The 15,441-nt window shown below is 40.4% G+C and overlaps 1 protein-coding gene across 5 annotated transcripts in view; it reads left to right on the plus strand.

Annotated features, from left to right (window-relative positions):
* Nucleotides 1-15,441, plus strand: part of LOC110489742 (lethal(3)malignant brain tumor-like protein 4) — a 143,805-nt gene that overhangs the window by 40,417 nt on the left and 87,947 nt on the right. For all 5 annotated transcript variants that reach the window (XR_002468616.2, XM_021562594.2, XM_021562595.2 and 2 more), the window contains 5 exons: nucleotides 20-171; nucleotides 2,717-2,793; nucleotides 10,186-10,271; nucleotides 10,928-11,038; nucleotides 13,688-13,802. Coding sequence is in view for 4 of the 5 variants with exons in the window: in XM_021562594.2 (XP_021418269.2) it covers nucleotides 20-171; nucleotides 2,717-2,793; nucleotides 10,186-10,271; nucleotides 10,928-11,038; nucleotides 13,688-13,802 (541 nt within the window). In the remaining variant the exon portion in view is untranslated. The remainder of the gene's footprint in view (nucleotides 1-19; nucleotides 172-2,716; nucleotides 2,794-10,185; nucleotides 10,272-10,927; nucleotides 11,039-13,687; nucleotides 13,803-15,441) is intronic.

Below are 15,441 nucleotides of genomic sequence, written 5' to 3' on the forward strand. Positions count from 1 at the left end.
TGTCTCTCTGTGTCAACAGACTACGAGCACCTCTAAGTTTCAGGTGGGCATGAAACTGGAGGCAGTGGACAGAAAGAATCCATGCCTGGTATGTGTGGCCTCGGTGGCCGACATCGTGGACAATCACTTCCTGGTTCACTTTGACAACTGGGACGACACCTACGACTACTGGTGAGACACCTACAATTTAGTTAACCCTTTACACTTGTGGGAATTGGCCTATAAGGATAGGGCTACATTTAAATGTTTCTTACAGAAGAAATAATAAATGCATATGCATAAACATGGTAGCATTTAAAAGGGAACAGTTTGGAAATTAGGGGGACACAACAGTTCTCCTGACACAAGACTGAATCCAAACATGACACTGTTGATTTTATGTGCATTTTACATTTTCTGCACAATTTTCCGCATTTGTTGATAACGAAATCTGAAAATACATTCAGTAACATAAGAACATTCCTGGAAAATGTTGGGGTAGGTGCAACATAAGACATAAAAATGACAAAGGTTTGAGTGAGAAGACTAACTGGTATCTTCAAGTGGCCACACACCTCTCCAAAGTGTGCGCAGTTCTTAAGTTATTTCAAGGAATTTCTTATGACTCAAAAAAAAGTATTCAACTATAAGGACCTAAAAATGTTTATAACCTCTACTACAGTAGACGTACTAGAGTTGAACACTACCCTACGTCCCTGCCATCACCCAATTACTGTTGTTGTTTACGCAATCCAAAAACTGCCCATTTTTAAAGCTCGTTCTGTTACCTACATCACTAACGAAATTATAAAATAGGATCTTACAGTGCTAGGCTTTCACAAGGCAATTCAGAGAAATGGATCGTAATTTTGGTGCGCATAGGAAGGAGTCATGGGTGCATTTTCCGCAGTAAATCTTCTTCACAATAGACAAACAGGCTCATTCTGTTCAGAACAACCCAGGGTATGTGGCCATCATAAACATTGCCGCTGTATATGGCGTGAGTTTTATGATATGGAAATGTGAAGGGCACATTTGGCTTGTCTGTATGACATCAAAGCAGCATTTACTAAAATCCTCCACGTCTCAGCTTTCATAATTAATCGAGTCCTCTTAGTTTATAGCATTTCCCAGAGCTTTGACATCATTTGTAGCATGTTACTGTTCAGTCACTGTGTTCCAATTTAGGCGCTTATTAATGCCCAAATCTGCCATTTTCAACACGTGCACGAGTGTAAAGGGTTAAACCAGTTTTTATTCTTTTAAATTCAGCTTTTTGTGAGTTAGAAGTTGATGAGAATATGGAAAACTGTGCGTGTGTGTGTGAAATTGGTCATTTCAGTTTAACTTCTCAGACTATGTTATGATACACTATTTTTGATATAACTGAAGTAAACTTCAGCGGAACGAACTGGTTCTGTCTTCTCAAAGTTTAAAAGGAAGTGTCTGTGTAGCGTTACATTTTGGGGATATTGTTGCTACTTTGAATGTTAAATGAAGGAATTTGTCAAAATCAGACCAGAGGTTAAGGTGTTCGAGCCAGAGGAGATGTGATCAATATTTGTTTATTGATGTTTGCTGTCAGTAACTGATAGGTTACACTTTAATGTTGTTTTGTAGCTGTAGTGAATGTGTCATTCAACTTTATATTACATTGTGTATAATTAGCTTTGTTACCTTATATAGTGTGTGTGTGTGTGTGGGTGGGTGGGTGGCTGGGTGCGCACATATGTGCACCTGTGTGTACATAATCTTTGTGTGTGTACATGTATCATCTTCAATGTAACATCTCTCTGAAGTTCTGTCGTCAGTGACTCAGTGACAGTTTACCAGCTAATTGCTAAGAGGAGTTTGATTGATTACATAGCATGTGACATGGCCCAATTCATCCAGTGAAAAGCTTGATGTGGGAGAAAAATAGAAGCTGTGTAATTAGATATAATGTAATGGTTGAAGAGGAGAACTGACAGCTGTCTCTGGGAAAAGACAAACGTTTGTTCTCAAGAGTTGCCTGGCTGAGATATTTTCAGGGTATTTTATTCTTCATTTTTTCCTGTATTTTTCCTCTTTCCCTGTGTCATACCGAGACATTCCAGTAGGAGAAGCTCCTAGCTTCCTAGCTTCCTAACTGCCTACAAAGACATGCAGAAATCATGGTTCCCCACAGCTCATTACATTCACACACACATGCACACACTCAACATGTACACCCACACTCACAGTGTCTCTTACACACAGGCTCAAACACACTTGCATGCTCACACGTTCACAAACTCGCGCACACCTTGCACACAATTGCATTCTCTCAGACACTCCACTGGCTCACCAGTGAGCATGTGTGGAATTGTTGGTCAAATACCATGGCCGTCAGGACATGGCAAGCCCCATGATTGGCTATTCTGCAAAATTACACAGCTGCTGTGTCATTTCAAAGCACACCGAAGATGAATGGAATTCCTATTGTATTGTCAGATTGATTGTGTTTGTAGGTACATGTTAATCTAGCCGGCCTGTACAATAAGTGAAATTGCAATATTCTCCCGGTCACAAACCGGGTATTGTACATGTAAATTGCATTTAGAGGTTGTTGTAATATCTTACCTCAGGACGATTGAAATCAAATTGTACGTGTGCGTGTAGATGAAGAAGTGGGTGTGTAGATGAGGAAGTGTATGTGTGTAGGAAGATAATGTAAAGTATGATATGGGAAAGTGTAGTGTGTGTCTCTATGTTTTAGGTGTGACGCCAGCAGCCCTCACATCCACCCAGTGGGCTGGTGCCAGGACCACGGAAGACCTCTCACTGCACCTCAGGGTGGGTAGCTAGTCCAGCACACACAGTATACTGTCATTGAGGATGCTATTTGAATAGTGTCTGCTAAAATGACCTTGGCTCCTCCCCACTTCAGCCATGTTTTGCTATTCCTCCCTTTAGTCCCCATATTAGTACAAAGATATGAACCTTTATCTTAAATCCCCCTTCATCTTCCATGTAAAATCATGATTTATTCATTTAATTTCCCCTCTAATTTGTTGGTAAATTGCCCCCTTCCACCACACACTTTATAAAGACCTTGAAAGAACTCATATTGTATGGAGATAGGACATCAAAAACCTTGAAAGAATCATAACTCATATTGTATGGAGATAGGACATCAGTAGGACATTCATTTCTATGTACAATATGACACGTGCATCATCCTGAATGAGACTTCATCACAGCTGTTCTTTAGTAATGCATGCCCTTCAATGCATAACAAAAATCTAAACATTAACTATTTACTTGACAATTGTTTTTGTTTATATACAGTTGAAGTTGGAAGTTTACATACACCTTAGTCAAATACATTTAAACTCAGTTTTTCACAATTCCTGACATTTCATCCTCGTAAAAATTCCCTGTCTTGGGTCAGTTAGGATCACCACTTTATTTTAAGAATGTGAAATGTCAGAATAATAGTAGAGATAATGATTTATTTCAGCTTTTATGTCTTTCATCACATTCCCAGTGGGTCAGAAGTTTACATACTCTCAATTAGTATTTGGTAGCATTGCTTTTAAACTTGGGTTAATCATTTCGGGTAGCTTTCCGCAAGCTTCCCATAATAAGTTGGGTGAATTTGGCCCATTCCTCCTGACAGAGCTGGTGTAACTGAGTCAGGTTTGTAGGCCTTCTTGCTCGCACACGCTTTTTCAGGTCTGCCCACACATTTTCTATAGGATTGAGGTCAGGGCTTTGTGATGGCCACTCCAATACCTTGACTTTGTTGTCCTTTAGCCACAACTTTGGAAGTATGCTTGGGGTCATTGTCCATTTGGAAGACCCATTTGCGACTAAGCTTTAACTTCCTGACTGATGTCTTGAGATGTTGCTTCAATATAGCCACATCATTTCCCTTTATGTCGTTATAGGACTCGTTTTACTGTGCATATAGATACTTTTGTACCCATTTCCTCCAGCATCTTCACAAGGTCCTTTGCTGTTGTTCTGGGATTGATTTGCACTTTTTGCACCAAAGTACTTTCATCTCCAGGAGACAGAATGTGTATCCTTCATGAGCAGTATGACGGCTGCGTGGTCCCATGGTGTTTATACTTGCATACATTTGGAAATTGCTCCCAAGGATGAACCAGACTTGTGGAGGTCCACCATTTTTTTTCTGAGGTCTTGGCTGATTTCTTTTGATTTTCCTATGATGTCAAGCAAAGAGACACTGAGTTTGAAGGTAGGCCTTGAAATACATCCACAGGTACACCTCCAATTGACTCAAATTATGTCAATCAGCCTAACAGAAGCTTCTAAAGCCATGACATAATTTTCTGGAATTTGCCAAGCTGTTTAAAGGCACAGTCAACTTAGTGTATATAAACGTCTGACCCACTGGAATTGTGATACAGTGAATTATAAGTGAAATAATCTGTCTGTAAACAATTGTTGGAAAACTTACTTGTGTCATGCACAAAGTAGATGTCCTAACCGACTTGCCAAAAATATAGTTTGTCAACAAGAAATTTGTGGAGTGGTTGAAAAACGAGTTTTAATGACTCCAACCTACAGTGCCTTGCGAAAGTATTCGGCCCCCTTGAACTTTGCGACCTTTTGCCACATTTCAGGCTTCAAACATAAAGATATAAAACTGTATTTTTTTGTGAAGAATCAACAACAAGTGGGACACAATCATGAAGTGGAACGACATTTATTGGATATTTCAAACTTTTTTAACAAATCAAAAACTGAAAAATTGGGCGTGCAAAATTATTCAGCCCCCTTAAGTTAATACTTTGTAGCTCCACCTTTTGCTGCGATTACAGCTGTAAGTCGCTTGGGGTATGTCTCTATCAGTTTTGCACATCGAGAGACTGACATTTTTTCCCATTCCTCCTTGCAAAACAGCTCGAGCTCAGTGAGGTTGGATGGAGAGCATTTGTGAACAGCAGTTTTCAGTTCTTTCCACAGATTCTCGATTGGATTCAGGTCTGGACTTTTACTTGGCCATTCTAACACCTGGATATGTTTATTTTTGAACCATTCCATTGTAGATTTTGCTTTATGTTTTGGATCATTGTCTTGTTGGAAGACAAATCTCCATCCCAGTCTCAGGTCTTTTGCAGACTCCATCAGGTTTTCTTCCAGAATGGTCCTGTATTTGGCTCCATCCATCTTCCCATCAATTTTAACCATCTTCCCTGTCCCTGCTGAAGAAAAGCAGGCCCAATCCATGATGCTGCCACCACCATGTTTGACAGTGGGGATGGTGTGTTCAGCTGTGTTGCTTTTACGCCAAACATAACGTTTTGCATTGTTGCCAAAAAGTTCAATTTTGGTTTCATCTGACCAGAGCACCTTCTTCCACATGTTTGGTGTGTCTCCCAGGTGACTTGTGGCAAACTTTAAACAACACGTTTTATGGATATCTTTAAGAAATGGCTTTCTTCTTGCCAATCTTCCATAAAGGCCAGATTTGTGCAATATACGACCGATTGTTGTCCTATGGACAGAGTCTCCCACCTCAGCTGTAAATCTCTGCAGTTCATCCAGAGTGATCATGAGCCTCTTGGCTGCATCTCTGATCAGTCTTCTCCTTGTATGAGCTGAAAGTTTAGAGGGACGGCCAGGGCTTGGTAGATTTGCAGTGGTCTGATACTCCTTCCATTTCAATATTATCGCTTGCACAGTGCTCCTTGGGATGTTTAAAGCTTGGGAAATCTTTTTGTATCCAAATCCAGCTTTAAACTTCTTCACAACAGTATCTCGGACCTGCCTGGTGTGTTCCTTGTTCTTCATGATGCTCTCTGCGCTTTTAACGGACCTCTGAGACTATCACAGTGCAGGTGCATTTATACGGAAACTTGATTACACACAGGTGGATTGTATTTATCATCATTAGTCATTTAGGTCAACATTGGATCATTCAGAGATCCTCACTGAACTTCTGGAGAGAGTTTGCTGCACTGAAAGTAAAGGGGCTGAATAATTTTGCACGCCCAATTTTTCAGTTTTTGATTTGTTAAAAAAGTTTGAAATATCCAATAAATGTCGTTCCACTTCATGATTGTGTCCCACTTGTTGTTGATTCTTCACAAAAAAATACAGTTTTATATCTTTATGTTTGAAGCCTGAAATGTGGCAAAAGGTCGCAAAGTTCAAGGGGGCCGAATACTTTCGCAAGGCACTGTAAGTGTATGTAAACTTCCGACTTCAACTGTGCCATGACATCGCAGAAGAAAGTGGTAATAAGATGGCACACTTCAGATCATGTAAAATGTTATCACAATGACTTAGTTGTCAATAGCATTTCCATTCAAAGTGTAGCTTGTGTTTTAATCCAGACATCAGCAAATGTAATGTTTACCACACTTGTCAGCAATCACCTCAACCTCCTCCTCAGCAGTAGATGTTACTGTAGGCTACATCATGCCCCATAGCTCTGCTTTAATCTCATCATATGGAACGGTTGAACCTTTGACAGCCCAGCTCTAAGATTTCTCTCTTGATTTACATAAAACCAAGGATCTCATATCAGCACCCCATCAGTCCTGATTCTGTCAATCATTTAAAAGTCTCTGATCTGCAGTCAGTAGCTACGATGATAAAGTAAAGTTTGTGGGTTTGTCGGTGTAACGTTCAATGGGACTAGGCAACAGGAGGTGTCTAGAATTTCACCTTGTGTTTCCGACATAAACATTACATACAGTGGGGCAAAAAAGTATTTAGTCAGCCACCAACTGTGCAAGTTCTCCCACTTAAAAAGATGAGAGAGGCCTGTAAATTTTCATCATAGGTACACTTCAACTATCACAGACAAAATGAGAGAAAAAAATCCAGAAAATCACATTGTAGGATTTTTAATGAATTTATTTGCAAATTATGGTGGAAAATAAGTATTTGGTCAATAACCAAAGTCTCACTCTCGCTCTCTCTCTCTCTCTCTCAGCTAGGGGGCACTATTTTTTTATGTTTGGAAAAATAACGTTCCCAAAGTAAACGGCTTATTTCTCATGACCAGATGCTAGAATATGCATATAATTGACAGATTAAGATAGAAAACACTCTAAAGTTTCCAAAACTGTAAAAATATTGTCTGTGGGTATAACAGAACTGATATTGCAGGCAAAATCCAATCAGGAAGAGCCTCTTATTTTGAAACCTCTGTGTTCCTATGCGTGCCTGTCCTCCATTTAAAGGGATATCAACCAGATTCCTTTTTCTGTGGCTTCCCTAAGGTGTCAACAGTCTTTAGACATAGTTTCAGGCTTTTATTTTGAAAAATGAGCGTGAAGGATCACATTACGTAAGTGGAGTGGTGGGGGCTACACACTCGGTTGATACATTATCGAATATATATTTTAAAAACTAACGGAGGAATGATTATAAAAAACGTTTGACATGTTTCTGTGGACATTATGAAGACTATTTGGAATTTCCGTTTGCGTTGTCGTGACCGTTCTTTCCTGTGGATTTCTGAACATAACGCGACAAACAAACGTTGGTATTGTGGTGGCTAAAAATAATTTTTATGGAACAAAAGGAACATTTGCTGTGTAACTGGGAGTCTCGTGAGTGAAAATATACGAAAATCATCAAAGGTAAACGGTTAATTTGATTGCTTTTCTGATTTTCGTGACCAAGCTTCCTGATGCTAAGTGTACATAATGCTATGCTAGGCTATCGATAATCTTACCCAAATGCTTGGATTGCTTTCGCTGTAAAGCATCATTTCAAAATCTGGGTGATTAACAAAATGCTAAACTGTGTTTCAAAATATTGCACTTGTGATTTCATGAATATGAATATTTTCTAGTAATATTATTTGAATGTTGCGCTATGCTTTTCAGCGGTTGCAGACTAAAATTATCCCGCTACAGGGATTGGTAGCGTCAAGAAGTTAACAGCTCCGCGTTACACTCGCTTTAAAGCACAAAAATTATGAACATTTCAGTTTTATGACATACAGTTCACGGGGAGAACGTTAGCCAAATGGCACAACTGAGCACCTTTGCATATTTTATTTATTTATTTAACCTTTATTTAACCACAAAGGGCTCATTGAGATTAAAATCTATTTTTCAAGAGCTCCCTGGCCAAGATAGGCAGCACCAAGTCATTACAAAAAAATTAGACAGACGACATGAAAAACTACAAGTAGTCTAGTAAAAACCATTGAATTCACAAGAGTATAAAACAGCAAATTAAAAACATTGACAGGTCAGGGAATCAGCCTCAAAATCCTTCATCAGTGATTTAAAAACACCAATCGGGACAAGTTCTTCCAGTTTAAAGGTATTTTGTAAGGTGTTTCAAGACGATGGCGCGGAGTACATCAAAGCCCTTTTACCAATTTCAGTTGGGACATTTGGAACAGTTAGCAGGATAAAGTCCAGCAAACGAAGAGAGTACCCACCACATTTCTGAACAATAAAAATACACAAATAAAAAGGTAGTAAACCCCAAATGGCTTTGTAAATAAAAGTATACCAGTGACTGAGCCTACGAGTGACTAGAGAAGGCCAGCCAACTCTGGTATAACATTAGTGTAACTCCTTGATCCATGCCTTGTCTTGTGCAGAGAGCATTTAATTGACCATTTTGAATAGGTTTACACTCTCGCTGTCTCTCTCTCTCGCCAGACTCCTATCAGCTCCTATCAGACCAGATAGACCTTAGCTCAGCTAAAGCCGTTACAGTGGTGCATACAGTATGAGGTAGTTTGAAATGCAGGTGCTTTTCTGGCTGGCTTTAGTGAACACCAACATGATGGTATCTGTCTGTTTGGACTGAATGGTTTTTTTCTTGTAAAATAAATGTTGTACATCAACTGATTGCATCAAACATCAATATGAAGTGAATGTGTTGAAACCACATCCCTTGTTTTAACTTAATATGGACTCATCATTTCTGCCATGTGCAGTATGATGTCACATCCTTTTCCTCAAGTAATTTGAGATCAAGTGGACAACTGCTGCTCTGGTGTACTTATATTATGTTATACACTGAGTATACCAAACATTAGGAACACCTTCCAAATATTGAGTTGTACGCCCTTTTGCCCTCAGAACAGACGCAATTCGTCGAGGCATGGACTCTACAAGGTGTCGAAAGCGTTCCACAGGGATGCTGACCCATGTTGACTCCCACAGTTGTGTCAAGATGGCTGGATGTCCTTTGGGTGGTGGACCATTCTTGATACACACAGGAAACTGTTTAGTGTGAAAAACCCAGCAGCATTGCATTCTTGACACAGACCGATGCGCTTGACACCTACTACCATGGCCCTTTCAAAGGCATTTTCATCTTTTGTCTTGCCCATTCACCGACAATGGCACACATACACAATCCATGTCTCAATCGTCTCGAGGCTTAAAAATCCTTCTTTAAAATGTCTCCTCCCCTTCATCTACACTGATTTGAAGTGGTTTTAACAATAAGGGATCATATCTTTCACCTAGCTTTGTTTCCCTGAGAATCTGGGAAGGTGAAAGTTCTCATTACTTTGAAATAGATGCATCTATAGGCACTTTACCAACATATTTACTACCACTACTTCCAGCTGCCTCTATGCACAGAACATATTTTGTCTAACATGCATTTAATGTTTTATACATTTCTTGTGGCTGAAGCATCTGCGAGAAGGAGTCACTTTAGCCTATTGAGATGCACAAATGCGTTTTCTCTTGGATGTTTTACTGGAATGAAATCGAGTTTCAAAGTTGAGTTTCATCATAAAGACACAATATATGAACAGTTCCCAAGTAGCCATTCAAGTTTATTATTGAACCATTTGCGATTGGCTCAAATGCCCAAGGCCTCTAACTTCCTCTTACTCCTCTCTGGCTTGGGACTGGAGTGTGATATTTCTGTACAGTCATTTTCCTCTCTTCTATATTAGTTCAACAAAAACTACGGAGGCAGTGTCCTGTAGAGCCAATCACTTACTAATTGGAGCCTCCACAACTCAATCTCCACTAGCTAACTATAATTATCTCCGCAACCAGGCGATATGTGTACATTTGGTTCCCCTGCATATGTTGCACCCATCTGTGTGTGTGTCGCATTCAAGTTTTCAAGCACATTTTTCTTTTGATGAAATTGTCACAGCCGTTAACAGTCACAGTTTTTGAAGTTGTTGCATGTGTTTGTGTGTGCATGTGCGTGCGCGAGCTTGCAAGTGTGTGATTAATTCGATTTGTGTTTTGGATTGTGTTCAAGGACACCCCAATCCAGAACATTTCCTGTGGGAGGAGTACTTACAAGACAACGGTTCCACGGCGGTTCCAAGCCAGGCTTTCTGTATGGTAAGCAATAGGCATGGAACAGCAGGCTAGCCTTGTATCAGCCAACTGTGTGTATGTTGCACAGCACCATTGTTATTCCCAGCCTCTGCTGCAATCTAATGGCTGATTTAGTGTTTCATAATGATTCCTTTTATTGTCTAAAAATAACTACGAACAATTGTAATTGAAGGCAGTTTAATAACTGTTGTGGTTCAGTTCCTTTTCACAATAATGACACAAGTCATGTTTTTCTCAGTTTGACATTAGTTTGTCTCTTTCCCAGACCTGTCTTTCTCATTCAGAAACTTCTGTTTCAAAACGGTTCTTTCCCATAAAGAACTCCACTGTCAGCCTCCTCTTCCCCTGTGACATCTGCACAGCACAATTTCACACCCTCAAATCCTCACCTCTGGCTGACAGGGCCTGTCCTCTCCTCTGCTCTCCTCCACTCTGCATGTTCTGCTCTTCTCTCTCAGAGATGTGTACAGTGTCCTGTCTTCTGCCTCCTCCCTTCCTCTTTCTCTCTCTCTCTTTCGCATGTCCTCTCCTGTCTTCTTTCTCTCTCCCTCTATTTTGGCTGGGAAGTGCATGGGCCTTTTTGGGAGTCTCGACAGGCTTGACTGCCATCTCTAACGCCCTTTCTCTCCGCCCCCTCTCTTCCTCCTCTCTCGTCACAGAGAGCGCCTCACAGTTTCCAGGTGAACATGAAGCTGGAGGTGGTGGACAGGAGGAACCCCATGCTGGTCCGCGTGGCCACCGTCTCAGACACTGAGGACTACAGGGTCAAGGTGAGTGGAAAGGAAAGGGAGATACCTAGTCAGTTGTACAACTGAATGCATTCAATTGAAATGTGTCTTCCGCATTTAACCCAACCCCTCTGAATCAGAGAAGTGCGGGGGGCTGCCTTAATCGACTTCCACGTCATCGCCGCCCGGGGAACAGTGGGTTAACTGCCTTGCTCAGGTGCAGCATGACAGATTTTTACCTTGTCAGCACGGGATTCGATCCAGCAACCTTTCGGTGACTGACCCAACGCTCCTAGCCGGTGAAGGGTTGGGGTTAGAGAGAGAACAATGGAGTGAGAGAGAGAGAAGTGAGGAAATGAGTAATAGATGAAATGAGAGGAAGAGCTTTTTAGAGTGAAAAAAGGAAAGAGTGAGGCAGGGGATGCGAGGAGGTTGTGCATGTGGGAAGAAGTGAGGGGGGTGGTAGTCAGGGTGAGGAGGCTTGCTGGAGTGACATGGCAGATGGAGGTTTTAGGGTTTGGTACGTCTCTGTGAAATGAGCAGGCTGGCAGTCTGCAGAAACCACTTGGTGGTGCTGCTCTTGTTAAACCACTAACAAGCTTAACAAGCCTTGTACTGAGACTTGATAGGTTGTAGTGTGTGTGTGTACTGCATGCCTATATGTTTGCGCATGCATGATGTGTATATGCATGTGTGCATGCAGGTCATAATTGACAGAGCAGAGTGCCTTGTATCTCACCATTTTCGTCCTATTACATCACACTGCTCAGTCAGTAGAGGAGGAATCCACTGATTCTTTCATGATTACGTGATCAGGCAGGCGCCATTAACCAACCATGGCTTTAGCATGGGTCAAAGCAGGTTATACAGTGCCTTCAGAAAGTATTCACACCCCTTGACTTTTTCCACATTTTGTTGTGTTACAAACTGGGATTCAAATGTATTTAATTGTTATTTTTGTCAACGATCTACACCTAATACTCTAACATTTGTAAATAATTAATGAAAAACAACACTAATATATCTTGATTAGATAAGTATTCAACTCCTGAAGTCGATACATGTTAGAATCACCTTTGGCAGTGATTACAGCTGTGGGTCTTTCAGGATAAGTCTCTAAGAGCTTTCCACACCTGGATTGTGCAACATTTGGCCATTTATTCTTTAAGCACTGTCAAATTTGGATGTTGGTCATTGAAAGACAACCATTTTCACGTCTTGCCATAGATTTTCCAGCAGATTTAAGTCAAAACTTAACTAGGCCACTCAGGAACATTCACTGTCTTCTTGGTAAGCAGTGTAGATTTGGCCTTGTGTTTTAGGTTATTGTCTGGCTGAAAGGTGAATTCATTTCCCAGTGTCTGGTGTAAATTAGACTGAACCAGGTTTCCTCTGGGAACTTGCCTGTGCTTAGCCCATTCTGTTTCTTTTTTTATCCTGAAAAACTCCCCAGTCCTTAACGATTACAAACATAACTATAACATGATGCAGCCACCATTATGCTTGACAAAATGGAGTCATACTCAGCAATGTGTTGTATTGGATTTGCCCCAAACATAACTTTTTCTATTCAGGACAAATTGCTTTGCCACATTTTTAATTTTTAATGCCTTGTTGCAAACAGGATGCATGTTTTTGGAATATTTTTATTCTGAACAGGCTTCCTTCTTTTCACTCTGTCAATTAAGTTAATATTGTGGAGTAACTATAATGTTGTTGGTCCACCCTCAGATTTTCTCATACCACAGCCATTTAACTCTGTAAATGTTTTAAAGTCATCATTGGCCTCATTATGAAATCCATGAGCGGTTTCCTTCCTCTCCTGCAACTGAAGCTGGAGATCCATATCTCCCTCTCTAACTTTTAGCGTCAGCTGTCAGAGCAGCTTACCGATCACTGCAGCTGTACACAGCCCATCTGTAAATAGCCTATCCAACCAACTATTTACCTCATCCCCATATTTGTTTTTGTTTTTCTGCTCTTTTGCACACCAGTATTTCTACTTGCACATCCTCATCTGCACATATATCACTCCATTGCTAATAGGCCACTATTGGCCTATTTATTGCCTTACCTCCTTACTTCATTTGCACACACTGTATACAGATTTTTCTGTTGTGTTATTGACTGTACGTTTGTTTATCCCATGTGTAACTCTGTGTTGTTGTTTTTGTCGCACTGCTTTGCTTTATCTTGACCAGGTCACAGTTGTAAATGAGAACTTGTTCTCAACTGGCCTTCCTGGTTAAATAAAGGTGAAATAAATAATAAAGTTTCAAACAGTGCCTAACTAGGAGCAGTTAACAACTGTGGATTTGGAACTGGGTCTATTATTGTTAATCCTGGTGTCTCAAAACGTTATTTTTTTGTTACTGTCTCTTTATACGATTGAAAGAGCATTTTAAACATGATTTCAGTGCTCTGTCTTTAGGAAGGCTTTCTGTTGATAGCTGTGCTCTTTGGTGTCCTTGTCTCCTGTAGCGTCAGCTGTGTTCTTTGTGTATGTTGGCCTGTTTAATTGTCCATTATAATACATGTTTTTCTATTTGGTTTAAATGTTTTATTGTCTGTACAGTATTTTGAGATTATTCTGTATAGTGAAAAGCCCTTTATGAATGTCAGATATTATTTTTAGTACTAATGTTGCTGTCTCTCCCTTTTGCTCTCTCTCGCTCTCTCTGTATTACTCAGATCCATTTTGACGGCTGGCATGAGAAGTTTGACTTCTGGGTGGACTCTGACCTGCCGGACCTTCACCCTGTGGGCTGGTGTGCCCGGACAGGTCATCCCCTGGAACCCCCCCTTTGTGAGTTCACCACCCCTGTATGTGTGTGTGCTCTTCGCTAACCATTCCAACTCAACGCTCACATGTACACACAAATCAATGCACTCGTCCATGCATCTCAAGGACCTCTCCATCCATTAAATCCCCACTATTGATTTTGTCCCTTTCAGAGGTGAATCTCACTGACATTAGAGCACAGCTATCTGATGTATGGGTGCAAAGTCTTTTCTATGGCACAAGGCTTTGTACTGCGCTCTAAATCCTAACCACAACTCCACAGCCAATAGCACAGTATCCCTGCCCTAAAAACAACTTTAAAGTAACTGTCCAGTGAAAATCTCACTTTTAAATGTTCATATTCTGTTATCACTTATCCAAATAATGTAGTTGACTCGTCTTATAATCATATTTCTGGCCAAAGCATAAATTGGAGATAAAAACACACCTCAAACGTTTATCTCAAAACATTAAAAAGAAAAACACTTGAAATTTGCTTGGATAATGACATCATTATCTTTGGCGGAGACAGGCCCGTGTGTCACTAATCCAGCAACCTTTTCATTTTTTTCAAATTCTCCGGTGGGGAGAAGGATTTTTCTCGAGACTAGGTGAGACATGTGCTCACTGCACACAGGCAAGGTAGTTAGCTAGCAAGCAAGCCAAACAATCCACAGCTGATCTTGGCAAAAAGGACAAAGCCTATCTCGCCAGTCACTTCTATTTCAAGTTATGTGGTTTGTAAAAGTTGGCCTGCTGGCAGTTATCTAAGGTTAGCATGCTAATGGTAGCAATCGTTAGCTAAGAAAGCAAGTCAAAGCAGATCTTTTACACAACAACCATCTTGCCATTCCATTTTATTTTAAATCCTGTATTTTGTAGCTAAAAGTGTTATGTCAAGAGAACTTCGCTGTTGTGTTAGCTGTTGTTGACTGATATAGATAGCAGTAGTAGCTAGCTAGCTTCATGACTAACGTAAACTCACGTAAACTCGTACATCGCCTTGGTCCGTACAATTGCCCTTATTTTAGCGCCCCAAAAATGTAATACTTTCAGGTCAACTGTAATGTCAATACCATTGTAAACCACAAATTCCAACAGAATCAATTACATGACCTAACACTGCCCGTTTCTGCATAATTCAAGCAGGCAATGAGCCCATTGGGTCTTTTTAAAAATGGCAGGTGGGGAAGCAAAACTAATGCGTGATAGTGAGAGGAGAGTGTGGGAAAATTGCTTTTTTTCACTCAATCTGTCCAACTTATCACCTTATCGCCTCTAAAATGTAAATAAAACACTATAAAGAGTTTATATAATGTGTCATTAGATACCTATTTGAAGGTTTGTGTCGAATTTGAATCGGGTTTTTATGGCGGTGCTAAAGTGAACTAAGAAGTAAACAGAGGCTTTGAGAATGATGATCGCATGCAATGATGATGCAAAAAATGACTAGGTATCCCCCCACTGTCCATTTCTTGTTTTTAAAGGATGAGAGAAGTGCTACACCTGGTGGAGATTGATTGTAAGACAGAAATAGTTGCTTTATATGCGTGCTGTACTTTACGACATGACACGTCTAGATGTAATGGAGGGTCCGTTTTTTTAAACTTTTCTCCAATACAATAGAGCCATTACCATGTCGATCAACGCTTGAATAGAAACC

The sequence above is a fragment of the Oncorhynchus mykiss genome, chromosome 15 (assembly GCF_013265735.2).
Source record: "Oncorhynchus mykiss isolate Arlee chromosome 15, USDA_OmykA_1.1, whole genome shotgun sequence".
Taxonomy (NCBI): Eukaryota; Metazoa; Chordata; class Actinopteri; order Salmoniformes; family Salmonidae; genus Oncorhynchus; species Oncorhynchus mykiss.